This window comes from Embiotoca jacksoni, unplaced genomic scaffold (genome assembly GCF_022577435.1).
Source record: "Embiotoca jacksoni isolate LCO1_2020_lvr unplaced genomic scaffold, fEmbJac1.0.p SCAF_42, whole genome shotgun sequence".
NCBI classification, from domain to species: Eukaryota; Metazoa; Chordata; class Actinopteri; family Embiotocidae; genus Embiotoca; species Embiotoca jacksoni.
In genome coordinates, this window is record NW_027185395.1 from 2505356 (window position 1) to 2516982 (window position 11627).

The 11627-nt window shown below is 48.6% G+C and overlaps 2 protein-coding genes across 9 annotated transcripts in view; both read left to right on the forward strand.

Annotated features, from left to right (window-relative positions):
• Positions 1-267: 267 nt before the first annotated feature.
• Positions 268-9252, forward strand: odf2a (outer dense fiber of sperm tails 2a). Of its 4 annotated transcripts, none has more exons than XM_069169026.1 (19): positions 268-381; positions 1246-1363; positions 1442-1555; positions 1633-1815; positions 1944-2131; positions 3422-3560; positions 3672-3797; positions 4847-4921; positions 5015-5086; positions 5155-5271; positions 5409-5594; positions 5676-5785; positions 6087-6222; positions 6462-6572; positions 6656-6919; positions 7027-7127; positions 7567-7729; positions 7868-7993; positions 8072-9252. In XM_069169026.1, the coding sequence occupies exons 2-19, from the start codon at positions 1256-1258 to the stop codon at positions 8240-8242; spliced, it is 2490 nt and encodes an 829-aa protein (XP_069025127.1). In that variant the 5' UTR covers positions 268-381; positions 1246-1255; the 3' UTR covers positions 8243-9252. The 4 variants fall into 4 exon arrangements, with proteins under 4 accessions (XP_069025127.1, XP_069025123.1, XP_069025125.1 ...); XM_069169022.1 differs by having other exon boundaries at positions 293-413; XM_069169024.1 differs by having other exon boundaries at positions 293-413; positions 3675-3797.
• Positions 9253-10150: 898 nt separating this feature from the next.
• The window catches only part of sptan1 (spectrin alpha, non-erythrocytic 1), a 30628-nt gene continuing 29151 nt past the window's right edge, over positions 10151-11627 (forward strand). For all 5 annotated transcript variants that reach the window (XM_069168953.1, XM_069168954.1, XM_069168955.1 and 2 more), the window contains exon 1: positions 10151-10232. The gene's annotated coding sequence lies outside the window, so the exon portion shown is untranslated. The remainder of the gene's footprint in view (positions 10233-11627) is intronic.

Consider the following 11627-nt stretch of genomic DNA (forward strand, 5'->3'; position numbering starts at 1 on the left):
CATAAAAGTGGTTATTAAAAAAACAAAAACAGTATTTGTTTTGAAAAATCCGTTTAAAAACACCCTTTCTGGTGGTTACTGTTCAGCATGGAGTAGGGGGGGATTCATCTTAACGCAGCAACGATCTTTGATACCGTAGACCCTCACGAGCACAGCTTGTCGAGTTGAGTGCGTTGCTAAGGAACGGAAGAATATAGACTCTGTTCCAATCACTGGTTGAGAAAGATGCCACGTGCTTCAAACTGTCCAATCAGGGAGAAGCTAGCTTCAGCGCTCGTTGACGTTTAATCAAGCTTCCACCTCAACAGACTTTTCATGTCAACTCACCTACTTTTCTGTCCGAACAACAAACGCTGGTTCACCGGTGGAATCTGTTTTCAGGTCCTGACGACAGTTTGGTGGTTTCTCTGACGGTAAAATGTTGATTTGTTTGTTAGTTAGTTTCACACAGACTGTCGTTAGGGTTAGCTAATAAGCTAAGGCTAATATCAAGTGAACGTGTACTTCTTACGTTTTTGTCAGAATATAAAATAATAGAGTTATTAGAGTTATTTTAATGAACACTGTCGGTGCAGGTTTCAGGTTGAAGACAGTAGTTGTGTCCTTTCTGTAGGTTTTAACGTGCCACTGTATTCTTCTTTCCAAACTAATTTTCATCTGTAAATTCCAAAATACTGTTTAAAGAGATTAAATGTTTTTATTTATATCATAAATAACTTCCAGTAATTATTGTAACTCTACTGTACTACAATATTATTAACAGTTGATAAGAAAAGATGTCATGTAGTGCAGTCAAACCTTCCTGGAGACAGACAGGAGACAGGAGAGAGACCGGAGACAGACCGAAGACAGACATGAGAGACCGGAGACAGACATGAGAGACAGGAGACAGGAGAGAGACCGGAGACAGACATGAGAGACAGGAGAGAGACCGGAGACAGACCGGAGACAGACATGAGAGACAGGAGACAGACTGGAGACAGACATGAGAGACAGGAGACAGACCGGAGACAGACATGAGAGACAGGAGAGAGATCGGAGACAGACCGGAGACAGGCAGATGAGAGACAGGAGACAGACAGGAGACAGACAGGAGTCAGACATGAGAGAGACCGGAGACAGACAGGAGACAGACCGGAGACAGGCAGATGAGAGACAGGAGACAGGAGAGAGACAGGACTGAGACCGGAGACAGGAGACAGACAGGAGAGAGACCGGAGACATTAATCCGTCTCTGTTTCACAGTAGGACAACAATGAGGAGCTGCTCCAGTTCCCCTCCCGTCCACGTGCACGTCAGCGAGGCCTCGCCGGTGCACGTTCATGTGAAGAGCCAGAGGACGTCTCCGGCCAGGACGCCACAGGTCAGAGGTCAACAGGATGTCTGTCCCGGGGAGGTTGTTTATGTCTGTGGACGTGTCAGTGACATGCTGTGTTTTCAGAGGAAGCCCAACGTGGACCGAGGAACCCTTCGGCCCACAGCGAAGGTCCGAACCCAAGTCCCCTGGATCCCCCCAGGAAAGAACTCCACCTGGGACACCTCGTACAAGTGGGAGGTAATGTCTTAAAGGGACTCGGAGGAGTCTCATCCAGTCAAAGTGTTTGTGTTACTGAGAGACTGTTCTGCACCCAGGGGCTGATGCACCACCTTGAGATCACAGCACCGCCCCCAGAACCAGAACCGGAACAGTCCCAGTCTGCGCTGCGATTGGCTGACCTCATGTCGGAGGAAGACGAGGGGCTACACGGACGGATCAGCCAGTACGAGAGGAAGATTGACGGCTTACTGACCGAAGTCAGCTCCCTGAAGAATGAGGTGAGTGTTTCCTCAGTTTCCTCTCTGGACTGAGCCGGTGTCCTGGTGTCCTGGTGTCCGGGTGTCCTGGTGTCAGGGTGTTCTCATGGTGTCGGTCTCAGGTGTGTTCTCCGGTCACGTGTCTACAGGTGGAGATGCGGAGGAAGGAGCAGCTGCTGGAGCGCCGGTCGGAGCAGCTGTGCGTCTCCCATCGGGTGATCACCGAGCACGAGGAGGAGCTGGCCAAGGTGACCAAGGAGCTGGAGGAGACGGAGCTGGAGAACACCAGGCTGCGTCTGTCCATGGAGAAGATGCTGGAGGAGAGCGACTACAACAGGTGACGACGATCAGAACACTCACACAGCTGTTAGACCTCGGCTTCACTTACAGCCTCATGGAGCAGCCTTCAACCAATCAGCTCCCTCCACCATGTGTGATGTCAGAGAGAGCTGCAGTTTGTCAGTGAGACTGAAGGACACATGATGAAAGAATTTATTTACAAGTTTTACTGCAGAGATGATGTTTTATCCTTTATCAGAGTCTTTAGTTTCATTTGGTTTGATTGATTCAATGCATGATGATTTTATCTCTGCTGAAAGATCGACAGGAAATCTCAATCTAAATAATTAACACAAATGCAAGCAAACTCCACAATATTTGTAGTTTTTTCAAATTCTCGCAATTTTCCTTAAAAAACATCGTCATCAGAATCTGAGCTTGAAGTATTAAAACATAAAGTAAATCTATTCAAATAAAACTAACTTCATTAACAATAACTCCTCATTTCCAACCAGAAATCTCTGCTCCTGTTTTCATCTCCAAATAAAACTCTCTTCACGGAGAAACAGGAAGTGACGGGGTTTGTGGGAAATGTGTTCTTCACATTAAAATGATGTGATTAAATGTTTGTGATCAGAGGAAGTGATTCCATATTACTGGATGTTAAATGAGTTTTCTCCACACGTCCAGTTGTCAGAGACGTCTCTTTGTTTGTTTCATCCAGCAGGTCTATGTGTTGAATGAACATGAATTAAACAGCATCTAAAGCTCTTATTTTGAAAGGCTGACGTAGTCCTTGTTTCTATATTCCAGTCACAGACGGTCTGTTCTGGAAACATACGCAGCTTTTAGGAGCTTTTAGGACCTTTTAGGAGATTTTAGGAGCTTTTATCTCCACGGTTCTCCAAGTTCAATAAATACATAAAAGAAGATCAGAACTAAAATATTTCTGTGATGTCCAGCAGAATTATTATCACAGGAAGTGATTACACATTTATTATTTTATCAGGTAGTGATAAAAAAAATAAAAAAAATTCCCACAAAATCAAAAAAAAATGATTTCAACAATCAGAAAAAAACTTCACACACCATCATAAGTTCAAATTCTGTGACTGTGAATTCTGTGTTTGTGGAAATAATTTTCCACCTGTGATAAAAAAAAAAAACCCTGAATGTTGGATTAGAAAGATCATGTCCCGAATGTCCAACAGAAGGACACTCCATCGTGGCGTTATTTCCTCTGAACTCTCCGACAAGCTGTTCATAATCTCAGTCTGTCCTCTGGATGTTTCCTCTGTGGGACCTCGCTGACGCCACCACAGTGGGATGAAGTGTGTGTTGTTTGCAGACTGGAGAAGAACGACATGCAGGACAGAGACGCTCTGCTGAGGAAGCTGATGGAGGCGGAGGTGGACGGAGCTGCAGCTGCTCAGCAGGTCTCAGTGCTGCGCCAGTCCGTCTCCAAACTGGGCGCCGCTGCAGGAAGTGTGAGTGTCGACACAGGTTCACCGGGCTGTAGAAATACGGGGGGGTTAAAGGGTCGTGAAGGTGTCACTCGGCGGTCTGTCTGAAGCCTCTCTGTCTGTCTCCCGGTGAAGAAGCTGTCTGGCTCCGGAGCTTCAGTCTTGGCCCCTCAGAAGGAGCTGCTGCTGCAGAAACTGGAGACGTTCGAGGCTACCAACCGAACACTGCGCCACCTCCTCAGAGAGCAGCACGGATCCCAGGTACGGTGGACCGACAGCAGCCGCTCGGGCCTCCGGCTGCTCTGAACATTTCCTGTAATCAGCCCTTCTTGTCCCATATTTTAAATTCGCGGTGTTGGTAGAGGAAGACCTTTCCTGGGTAACTCAGCAGCCTTCACATAAAACCAGGAAGAAAATTGAAGAACTGCAGTTAAAACGTCTTTGTTAACTTTAACCTGACAGGAACATTATTATTAATATTGTCAGTAAACTTCCTGAAAATGTTCTCTGATCATTAGATGAAAAGATTTTCTCTGAAACACGATCAGAGCTTGTAGGTGATGTCAGCTCACATTGTGGGATGTTGTGTGTTGTTGTGGTCACGCGTGTTTCCCTTAATTTTATATAACAAATGATTAATTAGTCAATCATACAAACAATAGAAATAAATAAATAAATGACAGATTAAATAGTAACAAAACAATATGGCTGCTATGAAGGATTTTTTTTTTTTTCAGGATTGAGGATTTTATTTAATTTTTCTTTATTAATTGCAACACAAAAAGACAGTCCACTAAAGGAATAACACAAAGGCAACAAGAGCTTCTCTACTAAACGAACTTCACTTCCTGAATGAGACAAACTGATGACAGATCAGATAAATGCAACAGAAACACACCTCCATCAGACTGGCTGAAGTGTTCCTGCTCACTGACAACCAGGTGTGTGGGGAACATCAGAGGAGAGCTCTGATTGGCTGACTCAGTCCACAATATCAGCATTTGGACAGGTGTACATTTATTATTCCTCCAGCACATTCAGTTTGAAATAAAATCCCAGATGCTTCATGAAAGTCTCAGATTGAATTTGAGGACGTTCATAACAATATAGAAAGAACTTGTTACTCGTGAAGCTCCTGAGTTTTTTCCCCACTGATGTTTTCCTGTCTTTATTTAACAGAAACGGTCCAGAGACTGTTTACGTCTGCGTGTTGTCACCTGGTCTGTCTTTGGTCTCTGCATGTCTCTAGCAGCAGCTCTCAGTAGATGTTTGAAGAGTTTCTGGTGTGTTGGTGGTCTGGTTCTGAGCAGATGGAGTCGGTCCAGCTGTCAAAGGAGAGGGACACGTTACTGAAGAGGCTGGCGGACACCGAGGCGGAGAACGCTGTGAGTCCAGTGGATCCTCGTGCTTCGTGTTTTCTGTCTTCACATCGAGTACAGGGATGTCTCAGTCAAACTCTCCTCTTCTTCCTGTCGCAGCATATCGTGGTGAAACTTCAGGAGAAGGACCGAGAGGTCATTCAACTCTCCACACTGTTGGATACTGAGAAGGTACCGCCAGCTTTTCTGAAGCTTCTAAATCTTTTGTCATGTCATGTAATCTGATGTAAACTGTGCAGGACAACGCCAGGCGCTCATCTGACTTGTCCCGGACTCTGGACTCAACACGAGCTCACCTGCAAGGACACCTGCGCAGCAGAGAAGCCGACAACAACCGGCTCACGGTGCAGATCAAGGTTTGTCCCGCGTGTCCTTGAACCGGCCGTCATGTGGAGTTCTCTGCGTGATCCAGATGTACATGGTGAATAAAGCGGGAGTGGTGCTGTCGGCGTGTCTCCCTCCAACCCTCGGTGTGCTCCTTCCTTCGGGTCAGACCCTGGAGCGAGCCACCGCCCAGCAGAAGGTGGAAACGGAGCGCCTGACGGAGCAGCTGACGAGGATGAAGCAGCAGGCCGGCGCCGACCGAGAGGCTCTGAAACGAGCCAAGCGGGCCCAGAAGCACCGAGCGCAGCGCAGCGAGGACACGGCGGGCCAGCTGAGCATCCAGCTGCTCGACCTGGTACGCTGACGTAGAGACGCTCCGTTTAAACGGTCCGGACTCTCGGCACTCTCAGAAACCTTTGTTTTCTTTCCCCGACAGGAGAAGCAGGTGTCGGACGCCGTGTCGGCAGCAGAGAGCTGGCAGAGTCGGCACGCACAGGAAGCCAAAGACAGGCGCAAACTGGAGGTGGAAGTGTCGCTGCTGAACAGGTACCTCCAGCTCGCTTCTGTCTGACACGTGGGACCGTCTGTGGTTCTGGGAGTCTCACTATGGAGATTTTAGTCATTTTAGAGCTGAGTGAGTCGAGAGGAGTCAAAGCTCTGCTGTTTCTTTATTGATTGATATGATTGTTTAATACAGCAGGACCTTTAAAACTGATTCCCAAAACCTTCCTGTTCATGCACAGACGTCAGTCAACCGCCTGCAACTAGACAAATAAAAATACCTTATAAATATATGTCGATGGTATAAATATTAATATGATCTCCGTTCCTTTATGTGTTCTAACAGCCGAGTCGCTGAGCTGACTGATCAGCGTCAGAGTTGGGAGGAAAAAGGCAGAGCGGAGAGAGAAGCGCTGCTGGATCACCTGCATGGCCTGACGTCAGAGAGCACCGCCGCCAAGCTGGAGAACCAGGCGCTCAAGGTGAACCTGCAGCAGCTACAGCACCTCCACGAGCAGCGGCATCACTCTCGGTTCTTTATTTCTCTCAGGGTGGAGGAGGTTCTGTTGACCCCTCCATCTGTGGATCATCTCCTTCCCGTCCCTATATCTCAGTCTAATAGACTTCCGTTGAGTTCCAGTAGATTGCATCAGGAGGATGGAGCGTCCTGCTCATTTGATAAGTGCTGACTCATCGGCTGGTGTTGTGTGTTCCTTGTCAGGCTGCAGCGGCTGCAGCGGAGGAGAAGCTGGTGTCATCTCAGTCGGAGCTGCAGCAGGTCAAAGCCTCCATCAGGCAGTACGAGAGCCTCCTGGACAGCTACAAGGTGCAGGTGGGAGACGCTGCATCACGGTTCACAACTGTCTCAACTGTGATGGTCTCGTTGTTGAGAAGTCCTCAACCGCCTCTGCTCAGGTGGGAAAGACCCGCGTGGAGGCAGATGAGTACAGCACCCAGCTGGCCCAGGTGGAGCGGGAGGCCCAGGTGGTGCGCGGCCAGCTGGAGCAGGAGGTGGAGGACGTGCGCAGGGATCTTCTGGGGCGGCTGGCGGAGCTGGAGCCGCTTCCCGAAGCCTTACGACGCTCCCAGCTGCAGCTGCAGGAGGCCCAGGACAGGGAGCGCAGCCAGGAGAGACGCAACATGGAGCTCAGCACCAACCGGACGGAGCTCCGCATGAAGGTCACTGCAGTCGCACGATGATGTAATGTGTGTAGTTGTATTAATATCTCTGAGGAGGAAATCCAGTCCGAGTGAACTGAACGAGGAGGCGTGTTCTGTCGTGTCAGGTGGAAACTCAGGGAAGTCAGATGGAGCTCCTCAGACAGAAGAACCAGGTTCTGATGGAGGACAACAGACAGCTGCAGCAGAGAGTGGACAGTCTGGAAAGGTCAGTTCCCTCTTCACTACTGTCCACACTGTACAACATGTACCTACATTGTCTGGAAGGCCGTGCAGTGACAACTCATCTTCTGTACATCCAACAACGGAGCAGCGTCGGCATTTATGGTGTTCTCGTAGCTTGCCAGGTCTCGGTTGCTAGGTCCGGTTGCGAGGGCGATGTGAGGACTCTGAGATTTCCTCCGCAGTAGTCTGTAGGTTAGGAAAGTTGAATTTATACAATATGGGGCCTTTAAAATAGGCGAAACATGTCCTCTGTGTTTGGTCTCTGTTTGCGTTCTGGACGAGTTGCAGGCGGCTGGTAGTTGTTTTTTTTAAGAAGACCAAACAGGAGGATGTTGTGAAGCCCAGCGACAGTATTTCTTTCTGAGATTTCATTTGTGGGAAGTTGTTTGACATCCATCCCTCGTTGCTGTCGCTGTCACCAGGCAGCTGGAGGAGGCCAGCGGCCAGAACAGCAACCTGCTGGCGGTCGTCACCAAACGAGAAGAGACGATCCACAGCAACCAGCTCCGTCTGGAGGAGAAGACGCGGGAATGTTCCCTGCTGAGCTGCAAGCTGGAGGAGAGTCTGGACAACGCTCGCCATCAGGTCGGGATCTCGCCGCTCCGCTCGGCTTCACGTCGGCCGCACGACACCTCACGGCCGAGGGCGGCGACGAGGAGAAGATTCAAGAGAGCATTATTTATCCCCCACGAGTTAAATCCAACGTGACATGTTTCTCTGCAGATGTCGGAGAGCCAAGAACGTGCCGCCACCAAAGAGCGCTGCACCAAGTCCAAGATTGTGGACCTGGAGACCGAACTCAGCAGGACGTCCTCAGAAATCCACCAGCTGAGACGCAGCAGAGAGGAGGTGAAGGCTTCTGGTCACAGTCACGTGTTTGTAGAAACGGTCTCCAGGTGTGTGAAGGTGTTTCTCTGTGATGCTCAGGTGGAGCGGCGGTACCAGACCCGACTGCAGGACGTGAAGGACCGGCTGGAGCAGTCGGACAGCACCAACCGCAGCCTGCAGAACTACGTCCAGTTCCTCAAAGCCTCCTACACCAACGTGTTCGGAGACGTGACCCTCAGCAGCTCCATGAGGGCCCCCTCACCCATCTGACACCCCTCACCCACGCCTCACCCATCTGACACCCCTCACCCACGCCTCACCCATCTGACACGCCTCACCCACGCCTCACCCATCTGACATCCCTCACCCACGCCTCACCCATCTGACACGCCTCACCCATCTGACACCACTCACCCATCTGACACGCCTCACCCATCTGACACACCTCACCCATCTGACACCCCTCAACCATCTGACACCCCTCAACCATCTGACCCGCCTCGGTTTAAAGCCTTCCACATTTTTTTACACCAGCAGGAGGAAGAAGTTGGTCCTTTACCAAAGAGCTTGTTTCAAAGCACTTGTATGAGGAGTAACAGCATCTATGGGCTGCTCATAGTTGCAGCACGCCTTTGGATTAATAAAAACAAATCCTATATTGAGACCTTTTGCAATTACATGGCCCTTAAATCTAGTATTTAAACGTTGATGATGACAAAGTAGGGTGAAGAAGTAAAGTATAAAAATGGACCCTGGATTTGTCTGAGAATCTCTAATCACGTGAAAGGAATTGGACATCGATGAGCCAGCCTTCGCTTTGCTTATTAAACCAGATGGTTTCATTCACGTAGTGGATTTTTAACACCTTGTAATCCCAGTCTGGTGTGTAGCAGGTGAATCACTAAACAGAGACCAGTGGTTTTACAGAAAGAACACAGTAAGACGGTTCATCACTCACCTACAGCCCTTCATCAGCCTGCTGCCTCCTCATCCTCCCATCTTATCGTTCTCTTTACAACCGTCCTGCTGTGTTTCCTCAGACAGATGGAGACTCCCGGGGTTCTGCTTTGTACACTATTTGTTATATACTAAAACTTTGTACTTGTTTTTTTAAATGTATACCAGTTTTTAGTCAAACTAATGACATGTGCTCAGACATATGAATGCTTCTGGGTAATATGGAGCTGAAATCCTCGGTGCTGTCGCTGTCCTTCGGCTGGTTCCAGGCAGTGGGTCAGAGTTGTAACTTTAAAGCAGCAATAAAAGAAAAACAGTTTTTAACCTGATTTGAACTGACTGAAAATGAATGATGCATCTTATTTATTTTCAAAACACACTTTCTTTTGGATGGATGGCGTTTCAGTCTGTGGGCCTGTTTTCAGATGTCAATCAGAAAAGTACATGTCACATAGCAGCTGTTGATGTTCACGGTTTGAGCAGCCTCATCACAACAGTGAAACCGACTTATGACGTGAATCCTCCTCTGAACTCCTGACATGATCAGGGATGCACAGGCACGTCGTTAACATCGGAGTAATAACCAACCAGCGGCTCGTGAACAGATGATCTTGTGTGCTGAGAGCTCGTGGCAGTCAGCTGGTGGAGGTGCTGCTGAATGCGGTGTTCACAGCTGACTCACTGAGTCCAGTTCTGGCGTGTTCTGTGTCAGCTGTACGGACTGAGTCTGCAGTGGTGGAGCACAGTGTCTCCGCTTAATACAATTAAGACCCTGCAATGCCCTGCACTAATTTTATTAGGCCTGGCCGATGACGTGCACGCGCAGCGCGCAGCAGCTCGTTTGTCCTGCAGCACCTTCTATTTATTTAATTATATTCTAAACAGTTTAACAGCCTCTCGGCTCTCTCACAACCTTTAATATTGCTAAACAATACAATAACATGCTGATCTGGGTGAGTTTGGACTAACAGGGTTCCGGGACGGCGAATCGGCTCCCTCCGGAGTCTATCGGCTCTTTCCGGCTCTTTCCGGAGTCTATCGGCTCTTTCCGGCGTGTATCGGCTCTTTCCGGCGTGTATCGGCTCTTTCCGGCGTGTATCGGCTCTTTCCGGCGTGTATCGGCTCTTTCCGGAGTGTATCGGCTCTTTCCGGAGTGTATCGGCTCTTTCCGTACAGCTGCAGAAAATTACGTCACATAAGGTCAGAAAAAAACTCGTCCGTCCCACCGAGCAGCGCCTCATCCTTCGTCGTGAACTCACCTGGACAACCAGCTCGCCGTAAGCTCTTTCACAAACTGACACAGGTATGAAAACCGCGCGTGCTGTTGTGAGTGTTAGATTCGGTGCATCATAAACCGGGTTTTTATATTTACCCGGTTTTATTGAGTCATCTCTGTCGCCCAGCTGCTACGGATTTGCTAGCTCGGTGGCTAACGGTAACTGACGACCAGCCTCCCGGTTGTTGGATGATATGTTTGCCTTCAAAGGGAGAATAAACGGAATGACGTTCACGGTGCTCGTGTGTTTACCTGCAGGGTGACTGAGGGGGAAATACCACCTGGATGTTAGCATTAGCCACCCTATGCAGCGACGTTAGCTTGCAGCGACACCCATCGACTCTGATGCATTTGAACAAAATGGTTGATTTTAAAGTCGCATCGGTCGCTTTGTTTATCGTGTTTTTCCGGATTGTTTAAAAGCACCGATGAGGCTGATCGTGATGGGTTAGTTCAGACGTTCAGGGACTAGAGGGTTAGGGTTAACTAACTAGTCTGCTAGTTTACGGCGTCATGTTTTCTTCTAGAAGAAAAACCGAATATATTTCATAGATGTAAATATGTTTTTAACATATATTTATTGTGTTATAAAATGACTGAATCAAATAGCAGTGGATTAAAAAAAAAAAAGAGAAGAAAAGCTAATGCAGGTTAGCTGGTGGGCCGCCCCGCCCAGTTTAAACACTCCGGACGGACATTATGGTCTGTCGGCTGTCACTGCTGCTCCCCGTTAATCATCTCCGACCGGGCCTCCGGTGGAGCTGCTCACGTGCAGCAGTGGGTCACATCTAGCCCTGCATGGTTTTAAGGAGCGGACCCAGGATCAGAGGCCCGGTTCTGATCCAGGATCAGAGGCCCGGTTCTGACCCAGGATCAGAGGCCCGGTTCTGATCCAGATGGTGGGACGGTTTGGGGCGGTGCACCAGATGATGAGATGAAGCTTCCCAGCTGGCCTCGTCAGGGTGGTGCCAAGTTCCTCACATACCAACAGGCCTCCACCTATTTACAGCACACGGCTGAGCAGATAGTGATGAAGTCCAGTGGGACTGAAAGGAGTCGTTACCACGTTATAATCCACATCACACTGTTTAAGAGACTCCACATTTAGATTAAATGTATTTTAATTAGCTCATCAACAGGAACTTAACTTAAATGTGTTCATTTGGCCACTTTGCATTTACAATTTGAATGACTTGTGCTGTATATTTTGTGGGCTTTGGCAGGTCATGCAATATTAATTGATGGTTGTTGGTTTTTTTAAGTCAAGAAAAGTATAATCAAAGATAGTTTTCACTGTCATTAGATCAGAGTGTGATAAAACTCGTGGTGACGCTCTGTGTGTCGTGTGTTGGTTGATGGTCTCCATCTGTTAGACCCTCAAGAGTCCTTTCAGCTGGTGAGTGATTGACAGCAGCAGTGATG